Genomic DNA, 24,880 nt, shown 5'->3' on the forward strand with positions numbered 1-24,880 from the left:
TGGAGATGCCAGCATTTGAACCTGGGACCTTCTGCATGCAAAGCAGATGCTCTACCACTGAGCTACGGCCCTTCAGCCAATGATTTCTTTTTCCTAAAGGGAAAACAATTTCCCACAAGGCGGGGAGATGGAATGAATGACATATAGAATGAAATCAGCAAAAGTAGGGTTTTTTATTTTAAAAATCTGTCAGTAGGAAGGAAACCATTGAGCAACTGCAGATCATTTTTTCTTCTGATTAGTTGCAGCACTATAAAATGGGGCCGTTTTGTCAGGGAAAGTAGCGAGGCGGAAGAATGGCTGGATAAGTCTCTACACTGCACAGTAAGAAAAAGGCTTTTCATCATTCCTAAAACATCTCTCTCTCTCTTCCTCCTCACCCCCACAATTGATAAAGACAACTGAATAATGTGGATTCATCATTTGAGGTCTTCAAAGGGGGTGGAGGTAAATTTGGGGGGGGGCACTTCTTCAAAGATTCAAAGTTATTACATAAAAAGAAACAGCTAGAGAAGCAGAAAGCTAATGGTGGCTCTGCAACGTCATAAAGTAGGGTTGCTAATTTTTGAAAAACACACACACTGTAGCCAGTTGCAAAAGCTTTGTAGCGGTTGTCTGAAATAATTCTATGAATAAAAGTCAGCAACAGCATTTTCCTTTAATGTAAATGCATGAATTCTGTAGTCCATGCTTGTATAATCAGATAGGTGGGCTGGGTTATTAGTGTATGTTTTCGTGCAGGGACCCTCTGTTGCAATTCATTCTAGATTATATGATTTATCATTGCCTTTTTTGTCCTTCTGTTGTTCTTGCTCCCACAGCTGCATAGCTGGGAAGAGGGCGAGGGAAGCCCAATTGTGCAAGCAGAAGTCCTTGTACATGGCTTCCACTGACAGTGCTTCTTGGGTAAATCCAGCCTAACATATTTTTAACAGCTCTTTTTAGTACTTCCTATGTTACATGCTTTTAGTGTGCACCAGAGGTATTTAAAGTGTACACCTAAAAATGCAAAAGCTGAAAACTCACTCCTATGAAATGGCCCTTAGTTTTGATAAAAGGGAGGTGGAGATTCTGTCTAGTTTATTTTTCCCGTTAGAATCTGAGAAAGAACAGAAATGGAGAGGACTATTCACTTCTCCACAGCAAGGAAGAATCCCCCTTCTAATTGCATGCATTGCCTTCAGTCTTCTAAGCTTGTGCTACACCTTTTTTTTTAGTCACAATCTACAAGAAAAGTCTAGTGCAAGTGCACCACACCAATATATGGTGCCATATCTATATATACACACAGAGAAAGAAATTATAAAAAAGAACTCTGCAACAGGTGTATAAAAATGATTTCAAGTCCCTTTAAAAATTGGATTGCAAGAATTTAAATTGCAAGGGCAGGGCCGTCTTAAGCATATCTGGTGCCCTGGTGCGAAGATCGCTCCGCCCCCCCCCCCGCCCCGTTTCCCACTGCGGCTGTCTGGTGGGCGCAGCGTGTAGGCACAGCTGCGTGGCACCCCCCCGGCGGCCCGGCACCCTGGCGCCTTGCGCCACCCAGCCTTGCCTTAGAGCCGGCCCTATGCAAGGGATCATTGAAAGTGAAGATAGAAGCTCATTCTAACACTTTAAACAAGCAGTGCTGCTTTACTGCTAATAAGAAAAAGCCCAATGTTTTTGGTATCAAGGTTGTATAACAAGGAATATATAACTGAAATGTGGCACTAACATTCAACTGCGATTCTGAAATATTTTACTAAATGGGACTAATACCAATGGGATTACTGGGTTTCTTGGGCCTAGCTGTTGGCTTTAGGCTGGATCAGAAACAGAACCCTCTTAGTCTTTTGCATCACCTTATTCCCAGCGCTCACCTCTGGCCCATAAAGCTGTTGTGATTCACAGGAGCAAAATGGTTGCCCAGCCATTTGGGAATCACGGCCGTATGATGTATTTCCAAAGAAGTACTGTGTATAATATGTCATTATTATCTGTACAAGTTCTAAATTCATACAAGGCTTAGATCACAGTGAGCAGGGTCCATAAGATGTTAGGTGAGGTAGGCTTGATGCTGACCCTGCTAAATTAAAAACAACAACACAACCCTGGACAAAATTTGATAACTTTTAAACAAGAAATTCAGTAAATAGAACAGCATTTGTTGCTACTTTCAGTATATCACAGTCATATAGAAGTATCTTAAAATTAAAGTAGTATAATAAAAAGAGCTACATCTTATCAGAAAGCACCTTTGCTTGCAGGCTTGAGAGGGGAAATTACACATTTTCACGGGGTTGGTTGGATCCAAATGCTTCCTTTCTCCAATGGAAAGAGCTTCCTGTAATGGAATGAGTTTTCCCCCCATCAGTGGAAGGAATCTTTCCAGACTATTCTGCCGGAGAAAGGGAACCTTTCTGTCCAACCCACTGGTATTCTTTCCTTGCCAGTCTTAGTGTCTGTTTGCTACTTGCATGACTGGAGGAAACAGGGATTGAAAGAAAAAAGTTGGAATTGTATGGAAATGTTTAACTGGTGGTGCCCTTAATTTCTTCACCATGAGATTCCCAATTCTCCCACTTCTGAATCCTTCCCCAATAACTCTCCACAGTTATAGCGCACTCTGCATATATGCATGGAAAGCTCATTTGAGTTGCACATGAAGTTCCACATTGAATCACAGAACCTATGATAGGGATGCATTTGGATCAATGCACATGAAATGCTTTTGTGTAGTAGTTCTAGGAATTGTGTGAAGCCCAGTCACTGAATCCTTGCAGCAGTATAAGCATGATAATCACAAATTCAGTTGCTGCATTAAATTCAGTTTCCATCTCAAACGCACACCCCTGTGCACCACAGATTTCCATGTAATATGAATAATGAATAATGACTAGAACTCCACATGTACGATGAGTGAAGGATGCCTACCATGAGTTTCTGAACAGTGAATATCTGCATGCAATGACATGCCTAGTCTCCATGGTTCTGAGGTGCGATCTGCAGGGCCACATTTGATTTCAGCAGAAGTGTCACAGCAATGTATTTTTACAATGCAATGAATGAGCTAGAATGTCATAGGCAACTCCCATTATCTCTGATGTTCAGAAATGTATGCTGGAGATAATGTGTTTTGCTAATTATTATATCCATGGACTCACATACTGCAGATGCAGATGCCGGAAAGATTCCTGGCCCAATTTAACATCTGAACTAGACAAGGTTTTCTTTAAAAAAACACAAATAAACCACATGCTACATATCAGTATGTCCCATATTTGAGGTGTCATACAAGGCAGAAAGCTGGATTTGGAATGTATAAAATTCTTATACAGTCGTACCTTGGAAGTCGAATGGAATCCATTCCAGAAGTCCGTTCAACTTCCAAAACATTCGAAAACCGAAGCGCGGCTTCTGATTGGAAGCTGTGGAAGCCCCATCGGACATTCAGCTTCCAAAATTAGTTCACAAACCGGAACATGTTTGCAACGTTCAGGAGCTAAAACGTTCGGGAACTAAGCTGTTCGACTTCCAAGGTACAACTGTATTAACTAAGGGCACACAAGTATATAGGTGTTAAAGCAGATGAGCAGAATCTTCTTGTGATATATCCATTTATGATGTCCATAATTTCAGACTGCCGGTCAGGGACTGGATGTGTTTCCTGCTTCCCGGCAAAACATATTCCCCAGGCATATAAAACTAGCATATCAGGGAGATGGTTCTAGGCAAGAGGTGGGGAAGGTGTGGTTCACCAGACATTGCTCAACTACATCCCCCATCATCCCTGACCATTGGCCATAGTAGCTAAGGCTAATGGGAGTTGGAGTCCAACAGCATTTAGAAGGTTACAGTTTCCCCACCCCTGTTCTAGGCTAGCATTTTACCTGGCTCTTTCTGTGGAAGACCATTTCAGCATTCCTCCCCAACTCCTGCAGCAACACCTGCATCACCTGGGACTTCTGTTGGCGTGTGTTGCTTTTTAACAGAAGGAGAGCATGCGTATTGGCCTAGATGCACATCTAAATGCACAAAGGGTGATAGCATCATTGGAAAGGTAAATAATTAGTAAAATAATACTATGAAAGAGCATATGGTGAAGTTACGTAAGAACTTGATTGAGCAAGGCCTCGTCTTCATCCAAGCTACAGTAATGGCTGCATGATGTTGATAATACTATATACTATCCATTTCATTACAGACTGGAACATTTGCTACCCTATAGCAGGATTTGAACAATATTTCCTTGCATCATAGATCATGGTTCATGAAGCATGGAACAAGCATCAGGACTGAGTGCTCCTTCCTCCACCTCTTGAAATCTGGCTTCAGTGCTTAGTTCATAGCTGCCAAGTTTTCCCTTTTCTCACGAGGAAGCCTATTCAGCATAAGGGATCCCTTAAAAAAAGGGATAACTTGGCAGCTATGGCTTAGTTCCTGGCTTGTATTAAACCAGAGTCCTCTACTATGTCTGGTCAGAGGAACTGTGACTTAGGACTCAGCTACATTAGTACAAAAAAAGGAGGGGGGGAGGAAAAGGGGGGGAAAGCATTATAAATGTGTTATAACACTGAGACACCAGATGGTGCTGTAGAGTTCGATTCTTTGGCAATGTGATTTTCCACTATGAGCTTTACAACACATTTTCCAGAAACGTTTTTTTGATGTGTCTAGATCCAGCCTTAACTAACCAGGTTTAGTATCCTAGTTAATTGAGAATAACCCAGATCTCCCTGGTCTGGACATAATGGGGAACTCTGGTTTAATGTCAAACCAATAATTAAGTGCTGAAGCTGGCATAAGGAGAGGAGGGGTAAAGAAAGAAGGAGTAGTCAACTTTGACCATGGTTTTTGAAGCCAAGAAAAATTGTCTGAACCTGGCCACTAGACCTCATACTAAATATGTATGTGCATTTAAGGTACATCAGGGATGGGTAACTACTGGGATCACAGAAGCAGGGTGGAGAGATTCATCCTTACTAAAATCATTCCTTTGAAGCTGCTATTTGAGCTGGGAGCGGCCCACCCACCCTGGCTGCCAATACATAGCACCACATCAGCTAATTTTATTATTTTTTAAGGGTGCTAAATGCACAGACACAGTTAATGTCACATCTAGTTTGGCCCTAAAAATGAAGTTGTTGCTACATGTTGAGAGATTGACTCAGCTGGCATCTCAGAAAGCCATGAAACAACTTCAAAAAGGGCTTTACAGTACTGCAATCCAACAAATACTTGTGGAAGAATATGTATGAGTGATAAGTTAAGCAAAGTCCATTTTGCTAGACTGGAAGAAGAAGGATATGAATGGTATATAGTTTAGCAGTTTTGTTAATTAAATCCTGTTAAATAATAGAATATTGACTAGAAAGGTGGAGTGCGGGACATAGGTAAAAGAAGAGGATCTAAAATCACATTAAGATGTTAAATATTTATTATTATTTTACTGAGTAGATATGGGATCTGTGCTTTGTTGTTCCACATGTCCTTATCTGTGTTTTAATGAGTGTATCTCTTCCAGAGATCTGCTCTGTTTGCAAATCATTTGATTATATTCTCAACCATTATATTAACACAAAGTCACAAATCATGAAGTTACATTAGTGCTCCATGAGCTTCAGTCAAGTGCTGCAAGCTGCTACAAGAGGTCTGGTAGCACTACTCTGCAGCAATCAGTTTGAGGCCTGCAGCATATATTGCTTTAAAAATTAAGTCCTTGCTCACAGTGGACTCACTGAGAATTATGCTACTGACCTCAGTGGGATCACAAACAATTTCATTCCTGTTTCATCCTGCCCAAATCTGGAGGATGCATCACTTAGTCCAAATCCCACCAGTGGGGGACTGGGTCCTTTTACCCAAACAGTACCTACAGTATTTGGACCTTTATCATGCACATCAGTACATCAAACTCAGAGACCAGAATGGAAAACAAGAACAACAATGAATTTAATCCCAGTCTAATCAATGGTGATAAAGTACTTTTCACTTTCTCTGGCGCGTGCCACATGAGTGGCTAAAGGAAAAATGGATGAAAAGGAAAATGAGGCAATTTTTTTATATTAAGAAAATCCATTGACTTTAGATGGGCAGACCAATCAGGTTTCACGCATTGCTAATGCACGGGAAATTTGGTGATGCAAGCACTCTCAGAAGGTTGTAACATTTTGAAATGCATGTAGACAAAAAACAGTGTTAGGTTACTTAACTCTAATAACCAATTCTGATTTTGATCTAAATTATGAATGCTTTGTATATATTTATGCCAAAATCTATTTAGAAAGATTATAAAATCCAGCTCAGATTTACGTAAGAGGAGCTCAGTTGCTCGGCAGCTTTGGTGGTCTGACAGTCTGAGGTACCTCAAGTCCTGTGTGCAGAGTCACCTGCGAGGAGAAAAAAACGAAAAAAGACTTAGAACGGAAACTTGGAAGATGAAGCAGGAAACCTTCAGCTACCATGAGTTTGATAGCATAGGAACCAGTCAACGTGGAAGGGCTTTTCATCAGTTTAAGAAGGCAGTTCTGACCTCTTGAAGTAGCCCTTTTGACAAATTAGAACTCACCCCCCCCCCACAAGTAGACAAGGGGATCCAGAATAATGGTTGGACTCCCAAATCCCATCAGCTCCAGACAGCACAGCCTCTGAGGAAAGGTGGGATACAAAAGCAAATAAATAAATCTGTGGGAAAATAATTTTACCTGCACATTTCGGTTGAGGCTTAATGCAGGCATGAAGACTCCCTCCACATTTTCAAATGCTGGAGGTCCCTGCTGTTTCCCATTTATGTAAAAGGTCAGGGTGTGCTTGTTGAGGTCCAGAAGAACTCCTACAGTTGCACCTTTTGAAACACCCCCTTCTGTTCTAAGGGTCGGAGACAAAAATGCTTATGTTAGCTACATTACCTTGATGTATCGTACTTAATGCAGGAATCTCTTACGAAACCACAAGAAAAGAAGAAAATAATCATTACTATTTTGTAGAGTTGAACCTGAAAGAAATATTGGCCCACACTTACCAAATTTCCTAAATCTGAAACTGCTGAACTACAATTTTACAATCAAATTTTCCAAATCTTGATTTGCGGTGTTGAATATGACCCCACGTAACGCTATTTGGGTTTGAGGTTTGCAAGGCCGTCTTTAGCATATGCGCCACAGGGGTGTAAAGATCTGCCCAGCGCCCCCAAATTTAGTTTAAACACCCCCAAATTAACTTTTATTGAGCTTTTTTGGGGAGGGGGGGAAACCAAAGTTGTTGGGGGGATCGCTCACCTGTAACAATGACACAGCAGAAAAAACTGCCCCGCACCCCTTGGACCCCCGGGTGAAGATGGCCCTGGTGGTTTGTAAAACACTGTTGGTGCTTCGATTTCAAACCTTCATTTAAATGCAATGCAAGAAACTTAAGTTCAAATGCCATGATTTCTAATTAAAGTTGATAAAAGTTTCCACGATCAACATTATCTGTATCAACGGGGTAAAAAGTATAACGTTTTGTGAAAAGAAAATTCTACGCAACTAAGTCATATGTATGCTTTGTAAAATTTCAAATTTGTCTGAAAACGTATGTAAGCAGCAGCGCTACAGAAACAGAAAAGGTAAATTTTAGGGCAACCACAGGTCACCGTTCCCTAGAACAGCCCTCAAACTGGGACAAGCAACAGCTGCTCTTTGCTTAATCCCTGCTAGACGAAGTTGTACCTGTGGCACATCTGCCTTCCTCAGAATTCTTAAAAAAGGAACCAAGGCCCCGTTCCCTTCTAAAAGAAGGTCACTCCAATTTTGTGTTATATTAAACTAATAGAGGTATTTGTCTTGTTTCTGTTGTGAAGAACTACATGCATATGTTTCCAACTGACCCTGCCATCATGAAAAGATGTTGCTTAAATGAAATAGGAACTCAAAGGCTATGAGACTAGCTCCTAGTAGATCTGTGTTTGTTACTAATAACTCTTGATAAGGTGATAGGAACAGCTGCTTAAACGGCAGGATCAAACTATGATTATGGATTCAGCCGACTACTGCATGCAAGACTGATTTGACATTAATGTGTTTTTCCTCAGGGAAGGTAGGCTAGCCCAACACTATGGCGTATAGAACCACTGAGCCAGAAATTCCCTGAATATGTGCATTGACCACACACACACTTATGCTTTGTTAATGTCACTGGAGTTTTGCAACAGAATTGCATCTTGACATGCAAGGCATAATTTTAGCATCAGTTTCAAGCAAATCTACAGCCAAAAGGGAAAATAAAACTCTTCTGGTTCTCTATGAAGTTGACTAACAATTTCTAACTCATATGAAGAATGTCATGAGTGACATAGTATTTGCTTAAATTCAACATCAATGGAAGTTTAACGTAAAAACATGTACCTCTGCAGAGAGAATAATTGTTATTAACCAGCTTTGAAAAGAAACTATATCAGTCTCCTTCTTTAGCAGAGTACATAGGGACATCAAAATATAATCTTAAATTTCAATTCAAAGTGTTGGTTGCTGAGCTTTAAAGTCCTAAATGGCCTCAGCCCAGTATACCTGAAGGAGCGTCTCCATCCCCATCGTTTTGCCAGGACACTGAGGTCCAGCTCCAAGGGCCTTCTGGTGGTTCCCTCCCTGTAAGAAGTGAGGTTACAGGGAACCAGGCAGAGGGCCTTCTGTGGCATCCGCCCTGTGGAACGCCCTTCTATCAGATGTCAAGGAAATAAAAAACTACACGACACCTGACCTGAAGGCAGCCCTGTTTAGGGACGTTTTTAATGTTTGATGTTTTATCATTTTAAGGGGGAGGGCTTATAGGGAACAGCCCCCCCTCATCAGGTCGAGTTCCTCTCAGAGCAGTAAATCCAGTAGCGGATCAGATTACAGGAGTCAGGAAGCAGAGAGGGAGGGACGATGCTCTAGCAGCATCGAAGAGCCTCGACACTGAGTAGAGAAGGAGGCAGCTGGGGAGGAAATGACGGGAGAGCAGTCAGAAGGACAGCCGTTCCCCCCCCCCCCACGCCTGAATTGAGGCGTACGGCACCCCATAGGACGAGAGGCAGGTGCTTTGGGGTTCCCAAGCTGTTATGAAACAGAAAGAAGCCATTGCGAGGTTCTGACTCAAACTAAGCAGACATGTTTTCCAGACTCTTTGCACTGTAAATGGAATGCACAATAAAAACGCCTTAAAGACAAGCAGGTGTGGAGCGTCGTTACTCAAGAGTAGCCGCAATAACCTCATGTTTTTAATATTCTGTTGGGAGCCACCCAGAGTTTATACCCAGATGGGCAGGGTATTATTATTATTATTATTATTATTATTATTATTATTATTATTATTATCCAAACTATTGGTCCATCCATCTCAGTATTGTCTACTCTAACTGGCAGCAGCTCTCCAGGATTTCAGACAGGGAATCTCTGCCAGCCCTACCTGTAGATCAGGCATGGCCAAACTTGACCGTCCAGATGTTTTGGGACTACAACTCCCATCATCCCTAGCTAACGGGACCAGTGCTCAGGGATGATGGGAATTGTAGTCCCAAAACATCTGGAGGGCCAAGTTTGGCCATGCCTGCTGTAGATGCTGGGGAATTAACCCAGGATCTTCCGCATGTAAAGCAGATGCTCTACTACTGAGGTATGGCTTTTCACTCTTCAATGGATACAGGAGAGTGAAGAAAACAACACACATACAGTAATTAAACAAGTTTGACTACTGTTGGAACAGTTATGCATAACATCATTATCAAAAGGGGAGAGGACCACAGTAAGAAACTAAGTAAACAATGGGTTGGAAAGGCATAGTTAAAGGGTTAAAGCGGGTAGTGCTGTGGTCTAAACTACAGAGCCTAGGGCGTGCCGATAAGAAGGTCAGCGGTTTGAATCCCTGCGATGGGGTGAGTTCCCATTGCTCGGTCCCTGCTCCTGCCCACCTAACAGTTTGAAAGCACGTCAAAGTGCAAGTAGATAAATAGGTACCGCTCCGGCAGGAGGGTAAACAGCGTTTCCGTGTGCTGCTCTGGTTCGCCAGAAGCGGCTTAGTCATGCTGGCCACATGACCTGGAAGCTGTACGCTGGCATTTTTTATTATTGTCTTTCTTGAAGGAATAAAGAAATTAGGAGAGGTGGGGGGAGGGGGGAGGGGAAAGTACCATTGCATAAGCAGGACTCCAGCCATGCTTCTCTGTCTCCAAGCCCTTATTTGTAACACTGAGTCTTAGGGGATTGTGCAATGTTTATGGTAAATCACTCTGATCACAAGGGAGGATGTTAAGACTACTTTCTATTAGCATGAGAGGGAATGTGAAGTAATAATTACATCAGGATTAAGAGAGGTTGTGAAACAAGTATTGTAAACTACTATAATTAACATTTGTGCATTAATCAGTGCGTCGTTCTTTTGCGAAATATCATTGTAGTAATATTCTTTGGTTGAAATATCAGGTGATAAAGTTTACCGATGTGATAAATGGTGAAACATTAATTTTAATGAGCACACATGTCAAATACATTTTGAGAATCTTCAGTGGTTTCAATTTTTTTCAATGAAGTGACAATAGTTTTGATCTTAAGTTAATTTAGTAAAGTTTACAGCGGGGAGTTTCCTGTCCCCTCTTGCCACCTGATGCTGTGGAAAAGCAACTTGGGAGAGCCTGGACCCTCCCTCAACAACATGGGATAGGACAGGGAGGTCTACTGGAAGCGGGGGGAATTCACCCAAAATTGGACAGAGCCTTGTTAAGGAAATCAACAAGATAAAAAAAATTATAACATATCCTACAGTTTTGCCATTTGTATTTATGTATGACATTGTACTGACAGCTCAGAATCCTTTGGTAATAGATTTATTAATAGCAGTAAAGAATGGAAGTAACAGAAACTGATTAATACCAAACAATCCCACCATAAAGTGTTGGCTGGCAAAGGTAGTACAAACCACTCAGCTGTCTAGATTGGGTGAAACTGTTGGACTGAAAGATCGTAAGCAAATAATGGGGGGGGGGAGGAATGCTAAGAGCATCCCATGGCTGCTAGAAGCAAAAATTATGGTCTTGACATTAATGTATTTAGTTACTTCTGTCTGATCACTGTTTTGTGATATTCTGTAATTTATCTTGAGTAAAGGCAATAGCACTCAATTTGTATATTTATTTATTTTATAATATAATATAATAATTTTAAAATGAATAATAATATGAGAAAAGTACCGTATTTCCCTTCTGTGTCCTCCACAGAATAGCTTTTTATTAAGCTTTGGTGATATTTCATAAAATAGATTGTGTGCCTATAATCCAGTATGCCTGAGAATACATTAATAAAGTAGGTTTCTAGGGCAATGAGTGAGTGCTGCCATTTTGTCGCAACACAACATGGCCTGAAAGCAGCACAGTGTTCTAAATTTAGTAGAGATTAACATTATTTCCTCTTTAAATCTAATCAGGGTTTTAAAGGGGCAGATATCCGAGCCTTGGATGTGTATTGTTTTTGGGGAAACATTACTCTCGGCAGGTTTAAAATTATTCTGAACAGAGAAAAGAAATGGAACCATGCTCGTTGTCTTTAGGAACTTTTGAGCAGATCTCAAGGCTATTTTTCCATCCTATAAACGGGTTGCAAACTGATTAGAAACCCTTCAACCCACTCATCCTACTTTCTCTCCAGTATTTGTGACCCTGCTATGGCAGTGTAATATGCAATATGCAGGTTGTCTAAAATAAATGCAATTAATCTATCTGTTCCTGAGCTGTGGGTCATAGGTCTTGGGCTCATGAAAGAAGGGACCATGATGGCATTTCATTTCCACCTCACACGTTAAACATATGTTGAAGCTCTGGATCTAGTGGAATTCAATCCCTGAAATATAGAATCAGCATTCCAGGGCTAGTAGAGGGGGCTGGAGTTAATCATAGCTAAGCTGCTTGGCTCAACAACGTTGAAATGGGTAATAGACAGGATTTGACAGAATGGTAAGGATCCTCAAGCAAGCTTTATTTATCTTTTTTGTGAGTACTGTGCAGCGGCATAGCGAGGTGCTGCGACACCCGGGGAGATGCTACACGACGACGCATGCGTGTTACGTAACGGCGCATGCGTCATTACGTGGCGGGGTATCACCGCCGCCCCACGCCTCCAAAGCCACGTGCCTCCAGCTACAAACTCCAGGTAAAATGCACACTCAGTGTGGGATTTTTTGTAGTTACAGGTAGGTAGCCGTGTTGGTCTGAGTCGAAGCAAAATAAAAATTTTTTAGGTATCTGAAGAAGTGTGCATGCACACGAAAGCTCATACCAAAATATAAACTTAGTTGGTCTTTAAGGTGCTACTGAAGGAAAAGGATTTTTTGTAGTTGGAGTTTTGTAACTGGAGGCGCGCAGCTTTGGAGGTGCGGCGATACCCCGCCACGTAACTGCGCATGCGCAGCGGGATGCTGGGCATGCGTCGTTACGTGGCGGGGTATCGCTGCCCCCCCTGGCGACTCCAATCCGCGCGCCTCCAGCTACAAACTCCAGGTAGAAAGCCCACTCGGTGCGGCAGGGGGGGGTGCCACTTGATGCCCCCACCCCCGCGACTCCCAAGCTGAGCCTCCAGCCTCCCGGTAAAAAGAAGCTGGACAAGGGCTCGGGTTTGGTGAATTCAAAGTCAAGTCTTTATCAGGCTGCGGGTGTAGCATAGTGTTCAGGAAAGTGAACTACAAGTCTAGGAGACCCTGGCTTGATTCTCATCTCTGCCATAAATTCACTAGATGGCCTTAGAAAAACCAATTTCCCGCAGTCTTAAGTACTACCATCTGCAATAGAGGGGGGTAATAGTACTAACCTTACAGGGTTGTAGTAAGGACTGCAGCTAGATAATCTATGTGACGGGCGTAGAATACTTGAAAGTGCCACATATAAGTGTTAAATATGAGCTGTTGTTCTTTTTGTTATTTAGCAGGGCTATCCTTATTTCCTCCCTTTACTTCAATTTTTCATTAAGTTCTCTAAGACAATGTTAAGTGATTCACAGTTTCTCCATTCAAATCTTAGGTGTCACATTATTTCCTCCGCATTTTAAAATGGGCATAGCAAAGATGGATAGAATCTCAGCATGCAGCAGGAAGGATAAAAAGAACCCTTATTGAGAAGAATTCCACAGGAAGTTTAAATTAGTGAAGCACCAATTCAGACACTGCCCTGAAAAGCTTCTCCTGTAGCAGGATCTAGCAATGCCATCTCTGATCCATCTGTGGCTGGGATGTTTTTAATGGATTTCTCTTTCTTCTTGGTTTTAATGTATCTACTCTACGTGGGGTTTATTGACTATTTGTTTGGTTGTAGGTCACTTTGGGTTGCCCTGGGCAAGATAAAGCAGCTGACAATTTTAATAAATAAACAAAGAAACAATGCCTGCTTCTCGCTGCAGATTTTACTACCACTGAGAGCCTTTCTTTGACTCTTTATAGCCAAAGCAGCACAAGCAAAATTAAATCTTGATCTATGTGCTGATAGTCATTCCACACATGGATGTATGTGCAGTATATGCATGTTCAGGAACACAGAAGTTGACCACACACCCTTGCCATGCTCAGTCTCCATGCACTGGGCAACCACTCTAATCGGGGGCTGGTTATGTGCATCCATGTCAACATGTGCAGGCTCTGAATTTATAGTTCATACCCTCAATTTGCCAAGGATACAAATTGTGTGTACATAGCCTATGCACTTTTATGCAAACATCATCTCCAACATAAGGGAGTCATGTGTATGAGGTGGGGAGGCCAACAGACATGTTTTTGCCACACACGCAAGGCTTCACTTGCACAGCTGCTTTCCCTGCTTAGGTATAACATGCAAACCAACATTTATTGTATAGAGAATAATATATAGCCTCTATAATGATCTTCAAATATCTGAAAGTTTCCAGAACTAAGATGGAGCAGTTTTTTTCCACTGGCACAGAAATTAGCAGCCAATTTTCACAAAGCCTCTAAATATGGGTTGACTCAGTCTATGTAGCAGTTCAGATTCTGAGGAAATCATCACCAGGTTGCTTCACCATGTGCCCTTTCCTCAGAGGGGAGTTGCTCCATCCCATTGATAAACCAGATAGCCATCTTTTGAACTTCATTACAATACAGTGGAACCTTAGTTCCCAAACTTAATCCATTCTGGGAGTCCGTCCGACTCCTGAAACGGTTCAGGAACCAAGGTGAGGCTTCCGATTGGCTGCAGGAGTTTCTTGCGGCCAATCAGAACCCACGGAAGCTGCACCAGATGTTCAGCTTCCAAAGAATGTTCAAAAACTGGAACAATCACTTCCGGTTTTTGATCATTTGGAAGCTGGAGCGTTTGTCTCCCAAGGGGTTTGGGAGCCAAGGTTCCGCTGTATCTTTTTTGTGGTGAGGTGAGGTGAAGTGACCAGAAATGTATTCAGTATTCCAAATGTATAATGCAATTTTCACTGTTATGCACATTTATACGTACATTTTACCCTGGTATGTGCATTTTTGTACACGTTGCTTTGCTGGAGAACTGCATTGGAAAATCTAGAGAAGTGCAGATTTCAAAGGATGACTGTGTTTCAGTTCATGTATTCTTTGGGAAACTGTGAATTAGGCAAGTTTGTGTTTAAGTGAGAAATGAATCAGATTTCTGCCCCATCCACACTTCCAAAATTAGAGCTAAGTTGAAGAGAAAAATGATTGGAGTAGAGGCTGTCTTGAGGTAATATTTTGGTGGGGAAGTTTAGTACACGCCACTTGGGTGTCATTATTGTCAATCTCCTCTCCATTCGCTGATTTTTATGTGATTGAAGCAGGCCCAGGTTTAAATTAAGTGGCTGCTCATAGTGCATCTAGCTTGGTCCATAGATGCCATAAAAATAATGAAATTATAATGTCAACAAATGTCAACAGAACTACACAGCAATAAGCTTCTGATTTATGGGGGAAGTTTGCAATGTCTAGAATTGATGAAGCATGCTCTTGAAATGCTGGAAGGGTTCCCAAAAGCCCTCTCTCTTGAGAAGTGACTTCCTGAGGGGGGAAAGTTCCACATGCACACGAGAAAATGTTCCTGGATGCTTACCGATTGGTGTGAGAATTGCAGTGCATGAACCAGCTGCGGTTGTTGTCAACGTACATAGCCCATGCCTTGTCATCCTTTCCTAGCATCATGTCCTTGACGACGTTGATTCTAGCAATTCCAAAGGCTGGATCTGGATGGTTATCGTAACGGTCTACATGCAGTTCCCAATAGTGGATTCCCTTTGAGAAAGCTGCTGTGCCCAGAATGACACGGTCATCATAGCTACTGCAAGTAGCAGTCTGGTTGTCATTGGAAAGGACTATGTCCCGATGGGCTGAAGAGGGATCAAATGTAAACCAGGCCACTATTGAGAAAGAAAGTGCAGACAGATTAGAAGGGTGCCACAAAAGGCACCGGTTTGTTACACCCTATCTTGGAAAAGGAGCACCGGATTAGCAGGTGAAGAAGACAGATTGTGACCTGGCTACCCTGAGTTCCATGATGGAAGACAGGTAGGATACAAATATACTAAGTCCAAGCGACTCTTTTCCTTCTGGGAAACCTTCCATGGCCACATGGCACTGGTAGTTTGAGTCAATGGCAAAAGAGGGCAGAGCAACAGAGCAGACGCCACAACTGTCCCACTTTAGGTGGGACATCCTGGAATTACAGAAACCATCCCAGCTTCTGACTGTATCCTAGGATGTCCACGAGAGTGCAGCCCCAAAAGATGCCCATTCTGGGGAGCTGTGTTCTCACACAAGTCACCTGGCTCCTGCGAGAGTGGGGCCCCCAAAAGATGTGTGTTTGGGGGGACTGCAGCCCCCAAAGTTGTGTGTTCCAATTTGTGGCACGTTGGACAGTATGGCAAAGTTCACTTTTGCACTGGCGTCTAGTTCTTAGACAGACCTCTCTTTATCTTCTATCCAGGCAAGCAAGAAGCAGTATCAAAATCCAATGACATTTTGCTGCCAGGCAAAAAGGAGGGGGTGCAAAGCAGGGGAGGGGAGAGGGGTGGTCTGGGGAGAAGGGCTGTGGCTGGGGGTGTCTTTGGGAGAGTCCCAAAGGCCAGGTAGACAGGTCCAGGAGGCACCTTTGGCTCCTAGGCCTGAGGATCCCTATCCCTGCAGTAAATAAATAAATCACATTTAAGTTCCAGTGATTTCAGTAACTGAGAGCTAAGGATGTTATGCTGAAGCCCATACAGACAACCAATCTATGCAACTATATACTTCTTTACCTCAACATAACTTGGTCTCTTTTATCACCTTCGTCAAGTATAAGGAGAATTTTTTATTACACATCATCTGCCAATGTATGGTAATATCCACGATAATATGTACAACAAAATGTATTTATTAATTTATTGCATTTATATCCCACCTCCCCCCCCCCAAGGAGCACATCTAGTGATGAAAATGTGTGGCATTACATGACATCATTGTGTAAAATTGCATGATATCATTGTGCTGCAGGTTTCCCTATTCTTACTCTGATTTCATTGGCTGGTTCTTGTGAAGCCACAGAAATTCACAATGTGGTAGCTTCATTCTGTATCACTACCAGAAAAAAACTAAGAGTTGGAGCTTCTGTTTCTGACAGCAGCCACACATCTGCTAGAATCTCTAATTCTAGCCTTAGCAACTAGATTTGTTGTATGACACTGAACATCCCAGTTGGGCTACATAAATAACAAATAGGCAAATCTTCATCTTCTCACAATCCAGAATTGTTCATCCTGGGAATTTAGCTGCAACTTATCCCTTCGTTCAGGCTTGCATATTTTGCTCTATCAGTGGCCAGGTTGATTACAAATTATGATCCTCTGAAGACTTTTTTCTTAAAAAAAAAGAAAAAAGAAAGAAAAGAGATCCTTGGGAACAAATCGTTTTTCCTGACATAGCTTGGCAACATGAATATGAAGAGAGAATGAGATTAACATGTGTTTTGTGATTCATGACAGTTAAGTATCATTAATCAATATTAATTTCTTCAGTTGCCCATATGGATAGCAAGTGTAATTACAGAGAACCGAAGCCTGAATTAACTTCCATATTTTATAAGACATTGCTAGGAAATTATTTCCACAGAGTGAAAATGTAATTAAGCTCTGGAATTCATCATTGATATATAATTAGGGAAAGGGGGCTGTAAAAATAAAGGACACCTCCATTTTCTGCAGAAGTAGCTTCTAGCTTTTAGGTGCCAATAGTTCAAGGGTCTCTCTACAGTTTTCAGTTCCATGAACTTCATCATCTTTCTAGTTTACACAGGACCACTTTTTCCCTCACCCTGCTTCAAATGTTGTTAAATAGTAAGAGTTTAAAGCATTAGTTAATAAGGTAGTGAGGTTAACTGATTTCCCACAATGAAACAGGGATTGTTTCTTTAAAAAAAAACCACACACACAATATTTTCTACAAACTATGTGTGTGCCACACAATACTCCTTTTCTCACTAACCCTGAGTGGGCCACTTTGACAGGTGGGTGGGGCTGCCACCTATCAATCGCATGGTGTCATATGACTTCACATGAGAATTTCAAAAGAAGAATCAGCAACACACTATGAAATTGAACAAAAATATTCATTTGTAGGTGCTGCTTGAACAAGCTGCATCTTGAAAATGAACAAAAGAAGAATCTACACTGTTCCTGACTTTTCCTTTCCAGCTCTAATTCAATGCTTTTTGAATTTGATGCTTTTTCTGTTGTTTAATGATGGTTAAAAAGTTCAAAGATTTACTGAGATTTAGTTTAATCAATACTTTGGTCTGGTCCTGGACATAATCAAAGCATTAACTGTGGGATAACCAACCTAATATACCCGATACGCTTAAATCTAATTAACACATGAAGGGGTTAATGCTATAGAGTAATCTGCCCTGCCAGGCTTTGCTTGGTCACTCTACCTCTCCTTGGGAGGAAGGTAATCAAGCCTATTGTTCTAATTCATTCTACCAGAGAAACGTGTACAGAGGTGTGAGCTGGTTGCTCCAAGCTCTGACTGCATTATTGTGTTCCTACTGTAACTTGGCCAAGTTTCACTGCCTGTGTTTTCTGAATGGTGTATGGAAAAGCAGATGCATTTGACCTTTGGAGAGTTTGTAAGTAAACCATTTTAAACTTATCAAACATGTGATCTTCTTCTATGCTGGGGAAAGTGGGGAACTTTGGAAGAGGGGAGTTTTAGAACTCACGAGGATATATTTTGAAGGTCTAACAGCCTATATTTCCACACTTTACTTTGCTGCATATTTTGTGATTTTAAATCCCTGCTGGGTTCTTTCACCAAAGAGTATTGGGCATCCAGGGAATTCTCCTTTTATACCTAGCTTTTCCTTGCCAACCAAAATTAATAGGTCTATCAAATGGTGGGACATTCTCAGTCCATGTTAGAGCAAAGTACAAAGTGCGAAAGCACCTACATAAATGCAGTGATGCTTATGGAGGCTGAGCAAACCCAATCTTCATTAGGTTTCACTGTAACCAAGTTTCCTGTCACCTAATTGCATGCCATTGACCCACACAACACACCAAAAGCTTCTATTCATACACAGCAAGGCCCAGCAGTTCATCTGGACTCTATAACCAAGCTGGAAACAGTTGTTCTGAAAACTACCAGAATCTCAAAGGTTCCATAGATTTTAGACAAAGAGAAATCTTTAGAAGTAACTTTACATATCTTTAAAGTTACTCACCATCAGAAGTCTGTAAAACAACCGTCTTGCTATAAGGGCCCACTCCTGATGAATTAAAGGCTTTGACTCTTGCATTGTATGTACTGTTGAAATGAAGGCCGTCAATAGTGCATAGGGTCTCCTTACCAACATACACTTCCTAGACAATGAGAAAGGCAGCAACTGAGTTCACCAAATTCTTTTTAACCTGGGATCTTTCCTAATAAGACCCTTCAAAGTAACTTGCGTGTGATTTCTTGTTGCAAAACAATTAATCTCAGCAACGTTGTGACCATGCAAGGAGAATTTGCAGTACTAGGGGGCTTGCACTACTTGCCAGTGCAACCTCCCTCCCTCCCTAAGCCCCACCCCCTTAGACCATACCAACCCCCACTCCCCTTAGATTAGGGTAGGGAATCTTTTTTTTAGTTTTGTGGACTCCATCATTATCTGGATTGGCTATCTAACTGGTGCCTAAAGACAGATTATAATCGCACCAGGCATGCCTCCCTGGCAAGACATTCCACAAACAGCAAGCCACCACTGAAAAACCTGATTCATATCATCACCCTCTGCTCTATAGTTTGTTAAGGGTGCTCTGTCGGGGGATCCCAGGATTGTTTGGAGGAAGTTGTGACTCTTAAAGTGGTATAATTGTCCTTTTAATATATGATGTGGATGTGACCTTATTCTTCTGCAATGGGGGAGGGAAGGGTCCTCTTCAGGGACAGGTTAAGACTGGATTGAAAACATTTTCAATTTGATACTAAACACCAATAGGCGATACAAGCAGTTGTTTAAGGATGCCAAACATAAATCAACGAGGAACAAAGGTCTCACTCGGAATTGGCCACCGTCTCCGTCATCGAGTTCCAAGATGTAACCCTCCACTGGGTTATGGCTAAAAGGTGGCATCCTCCAGGCGAGAGTCACACTGTTGTTTCGAGTGCAGCACTTCTCCAGCTGCAAGAGTGGGACTGGAGGCACTGAAACAGGAACTAAGCACCGGTTAGTGCAACTCTGCCCTTACCCGTGTGACAAGCAGCAAAATCCACACACATCGCAACTTGAATTGCAGTTGCAGCTCTCTTGGCACTTAACTCTCAGTGGAACATTTCTGGAGCAACAATCCTGAGGGCTGCAGTTTTATGACCAATTAACATTGCCTTGTGTTTGTTTTTAACCATAAGGAATATCCATATATGGGAAAGCAGTGAACAAGGAATCTTTGGCAAAGTCACCATCCTCTCAACTCATCTCTTGGCTTTCTTTTCTTTTCTTTATTTGGAAGCAGAATGGTTATCCATAGCCTGAATACAGAATAATGCAATTGGGCATTGGTGTGCATTCGGCACTCACTATTCACCCAGAAACCCGCATCTCTATAATTGAACCATACATTCTTCTACTAATGTTCTTGTGTTATTAACTTTTATTTTACTTTTACTCATAACTCCTGCAGCACTTTATCTCTGAAACCCTTGCTTTTACTGATTGGCTGAAGGGAAAATGTCACCTTGGTTGATATTAACTATGCTGGCATTTCGGTTGGTATAAATCAGATTTGTGTAACCCACATGCCACATATGCCCCCTGACTTCCCACATGGTGATATAGTGGAGCATTCTTTCTGCCCCAAGATAAAAGGTGCCGTGTCAAATGTGTATCATATGTCTATTGACAAAATTCTCACTACGAAAGTGTTTAGGGATTTAATGTGAATAGGTGACATTCCAGTTAAGCTTGCCGTCTACAGAGGACTCAGCTATACAGCTCCAAATAAAACATTTTAAGTGTGTTTAAGTGTGCAAAATACAATGTGACACTAGATGGCGTTTGTGAGCCTTATGGAAAATTCAATGTTTTGTTTTTTTATTAAAAAAAACACTTAAAAAAAAACATTTTCAGAACGGTTTTGTTGTGTGTCTAGATTCCACCAGACAGGGTTTCTATTCCTGCATGAATTCTGTGGCTGAAATTTTGAAGTTTAACCTTTGAAGCAGAGCCAGCAGAGCACAATGCATGAGGCAACAGATGGGCAGGAAAGCATCTGGTGACATATCAGTAGAGCCAATGAATGGGGAGCAATGTTTGGAATAGGGTGTGGCCGGCACAGAAGTCGGCACTGGGTGGGGTGCCATCAAAACTCAGCCAGGATGGAGACATGTTAGAAGTGATGCATTTGAAGATTTACAGCAGAGGGAATCTTTGTGACAGATGGCTGTTTGGACACCAATACAAAACTATTACTAGAAAGCAAAGTATGGGTACAAACATTAACAGTCCTAATTATAGAAGCTGGGGGAAGTGCTGAAATTTAAATGGTCTGAAAAGGATAGATATGGAATGTAGTTAATGTCATGTGTACTTCCTTCAAACACCAGCGGTGATAGCTCCTGGAGCTGGAGTAAACAGTAATATGTATAATAATAATAATAATTTTTAATAATTTTTATACACCTTTGGACTACACTTGCAAGGCCGAGGGGTGTGTGTGTCTACACTGGCTCCAAGGACCTTTCCAGGCACAACTCAAAGTGTTGGTGCTGACTGTTAAAGCCCTAAATGGCCTCAGCCCAGTATACCTAAAGGAGCGTCTCCACCCCCATCGTTCTGCCTGGACACTGAGGTCCAGTACCGAGGGCCTTCTGGCTGTTCCCTCACTGCAAGAAGCGAAATTACAAGGAACCAGGGCGAGGGCCTTCTAGGTAGTGGGGCCCTCCCTGTGGAACGCACTCCCATCAAATGTCAAAGGAATAAACAACTATCTGACTTTTAGAAGACATCTGAAGGCAGCCCTGTTTAGAGAAGGTTTTGATATTTGATGAATTATTATTGTATTTTAATATTTTGCGGGAAGCTGCTCAGAGTGGCTGGGGGAACACAGCCAGATGGGCAGGGTATAAATAGATATTATTATTATTATTATTATTATTATTATTATTATTATTATTATTATTATCTGGCAGCCCAGGACCTCCATATACACTGCCCAGACTTGCATCCAAGGGAAGCTCACTTCAGTGCTGTTACACAGTGGTTTGACTTCATCCACGGAGCTGCACTCCATTGTCTCACGAGGAAGATGGATGACAACAACAGTATATAGGTTCCGTTTGAAGAGCAGGCCCAGAGCATGAGGCTTAATAAGGACAGGCAGAACTACGTTATGCTGGCTCCCTTGGTCACGTGACAAGGTATAAGTCAGCTGGTGGGGGACATAATGCTGTCTAGACAGCACCTTTGGGTAAAAAAATTCAGCCTGCAAGCTCTTTAGCAGACGTGCTGCCTCAAGAGGTGCATGAAGTTATGGGTGGTGTTCAACTAAAGTTTACTCAGAGTTAGACCCACTGAAATTAATGAACATAGAAGTCAAAGAATCACAGAGGTAGAAGGGATTCCAAGGGTCATCTAGTCCAACCCCCTGCAATGCAGGAATCCTACTCACAGCCATCCCTGGGTGGGCTCGAACCACCAATTTTCTGGTTAACAGCCAGACACACTGAGCCATTATGCCACCTGATGAACATGACCACGTTAGAGCCATTAATATCAGTTGGTTTACTGTAATTTTTTTTTACTATCACCCAAGGTTTGGAAGCCTAGCCAATAAGAGTCCTAGTTTTGAAATCTTTGGTGCCTTACAGCTAGTGAAATACCTACTGCCTAGTCTATTGCTAAGAGGGTAGCAAATAGGCTGTGTATATCTAGCTGTTTTAAGTATTATGTTACTAATAGGTAATAATTCAAGATTTCTCTAACATAACATTACTAATTAATCTGTTCCTAGAGCAATGCTAAAGAAGCTGTTCCTTCCTGTATTACTGATGAACTTATACTTTTGGAGAGGAAAAGTTATTTCACCAATGGCAAGAAACGCATACACATTTTAATACAGTCTGATCCTCATTTTCCTTCTCCTTAGTATAAAACATGGCATAGCTAAGGGCAGACATTCATCTCTCAGTAAGGTTGAATAAGGACAGAAGCTTGTTAAAAGCATTTCATGACTTCATTCTGCCATTTATAATAATCCACCATTTAAGTATATATTATTCATTTAAGCTTAAAGTTGTCCTAGTACAAGATAGACATCCCTGGGCAGTTTAACTACTAGAAAACCACCACAGAACATCTGCACCCATTTCTGTCCCCTGGTTTCTTCATTCTAACTTCCCAGACACCTCACATTCCACCCAAGCTTTTTGTACAAATTGCATGTACAAAATTGCAACTGCCTTGCCATAGAAACCCAGCTCACTGCACCCATTATTACCACGCTCTCCCAGAGAGAATGATGAGAGGAGACAGACATATAAGAGCCCCTTTACCCCACTCCCTATGGAGCCTATTGGTATACTTAGTGTGGCCTTTTCAGAAAGCATCCACTAAACTCAGGAACTGCACGTATGGGTTTGCAAAAAAAGGAAAAACAGCCCATGCAGGCTGTTCCCAGAGCTTCCCAGAGCTGGAAGTGACAAATTTAACATTCTGCTGCTTTGGCCCTTAGAGGTAGCCAGCTCCAGATTGAGAAGGCAGCAGCACTGGGAGAGAGATGGACACACATCCCAACATAATATGGGACAAATTGGATATAGGTGGTTTGTCACTGAAGAAAGGAAGCACAGCATCCCTCCTTATGCCTGTTATCTGCCTAAACATACAAGAAGACACCTGCTATAATGGAAACATTACAGTCCAAATTCTTGCACTGGCAAATAGAAGCTATCAAATAATAATAAAATACATCCAAATTGACACCAGGTTCTTTTGCAAAGATACAATCTAAGAGAGACTTCACCTTAAATTCTCCTCATCTGCATATTCTTTTCTGGGTTTTTTAATTTTTGATGTTGCAACTCGCTGATGTTCTTTCAGTGGCTTCATTAATATAACCCATTTAGTTTAGGATACAATACCCTTTTGGGGAGCAGATTTTTGCCTTTAACTACTTTCCTAAATTCAAGCATTTTTCTGTTCTTCCTCAAGGATTTAGCTGTCAAAATAACTGACCTAATTGCTTTAGATTGAGCCTTTAGAGTTCAGAATTAAGCCAACTGAAATCAAATGAACTTTGGATGAACAAGGATAATAATTTACCAATGATTCTTGTAAAGATGAATAGTGCTGGTAACATCATTTACCTATGAACCATACAATTCCTTTCAGCAGAAATCTCCTAGCAGTCTTCTGTGTTACATCAAAGGAAATTGACCCATTGTTGTCTTTCATTTGATTTCATTTTTGTTTGACCCTCTTTGTTACTGTGCTGATCTTTGGGCACTTGCAATATGCACATTCCCATAAAAAACAGCTCAAATGAATCGTCAGGCTGGAGCAGCCACTCATGAGTACCTTTCATCCTAAGTAGGGGCTCCAGCATGCTCTTCCAAGCAGCAGAATTGCAAGAACAAGCTTTCTGTACGATGCCTGTTCAGAATGCCAAAAGGGATACTGAAGAGAAGCCAGTAGGTTTTGCTGAAGCATTCACTCTCTTTCGACAAAACACAAATGGAGTATCATATAACTGGGGGAGGGGTTTGCAAAAAGGTGCAAGCTGCACCAGCTGATCCGATGTCCTCCTGGGACATATTACCCCCAAAGGCCACAGCCCTTAGGGGTCTGAATTCACACCTTCATTGTTTTAGCATAGGTAAAGGTAAAGGGACCCCTGACCATTAGGTCCAGCCGCGGACAACTCTGGGGTTGCGGCGCTCATCTCGCTTTACTGGCCGAGGGAGCTGGCATACAGCTTCTGGGTCATGTGGCCAGCATGACTAGCTGCTTCTGGCAAACCAGAGCGGCGCACGGAAACACTGTTTACCTTACCTATTTATCTACTTGCACTTGACGTGCTTTCGAACTGCTAGGTTGGCAGGAGCTGGGACCGAGCAACGGGAGCTCACCCCATCACGGGGATTTGAACCGTCAACCTTCCAATCAGCAAGCCCTAGGCCCTGTGGTTTAAGCCACAGCGCCACCCGCGTCCCTTGTTTTAGCATATGCTGGCTCAAATGGGATAGAATCAGGGACAGTGGAATTTACCTATCAAATGATATTCCAGCTCAAAGAGCTGTTATTATTTATTTATTTCATAAAATTGATAAACCACTTGATTGTAAAAAAAACTTGTTGTTGTATTACCCACTCTTCATCCTAAGGTCCCAGTGCAGGTTACAACATTGCATATACAGCTATAACAGGCATCCCCAAACTCGGCCCTCCAGA

The 24,880-nt window shown here is 41.9% G+C and overlaps 1 protein-coding gene and 1 non-coding gene across 11 annotated transcripts in view; both read right to left on the reverse strand.

The window, feature by feature from the left end:
• TRNAA-UGC (transfer RNA alanine (anticodon UGC)) lies at window positions 1-69 on the reverse strand. Its single transcript has one exon. It is a non-coding gene; the product is annotated as a tRNA-Ala (tRNA).
• Window positions 70-5,625: 5,556 nt separating this feature from the next.
• TRIM67 (tripartite motif containing 67) overlaps window positions 5,626-24,880 on the reverse strand; it is a 32,068-nt gene continuing 12,813 nt past the window's right edge. For 4 of the 10 annotated variants that reach the window (XM_035108490.2, XM_060272838.1, XM_060272837.1 and 1 more), the window contains 5 exons: window positions 19,493-19,638; window positions 18,674-18,812; window positions 15,035-15,338; window positions 6,684-6,846; window positions 5,626-6,368 (listed from right to left, as the gene is read on the reverse strand). In XM_035108490.2, coding sequence (XP_034964381.1) covers window positions 6,303-6,368; window positions 6,684-6,846; window positions 15,035-15,338; window positions 18,674-18,812; window positions 19,493-19,638 — 818 coding nt within the window. In that variant the 3' untranslated portion in view covers window positions 5,626-6,302. Of the gene's footprint in view, window positions 6,369-6,683; window positions 6,847-15,034; window positions 15,339-18,673; window positions 18,813-19,492; window positions 19,651-24,880 lie in introns of all 10 variants that reach the window. The other 6 variants (XM_060272840.1, XM_060272839.1, XM_060272843.1 and 3 more) reach the window with 4 other exon arrangements.

Source organism: Zootoca vivipara, chromosome 3, assembly GCF_963506605.1.
Source record: "Zootoca vivipara chromosome 3, rZooViv1.1, whole genome shotgun sequence".
NCBI classification, from domain to species: Eukaryota; Metazoa; Chordata; class Lepidosauria; order Squamata; family Lacertidae; genus Zootoca; species Zootoca vivipara.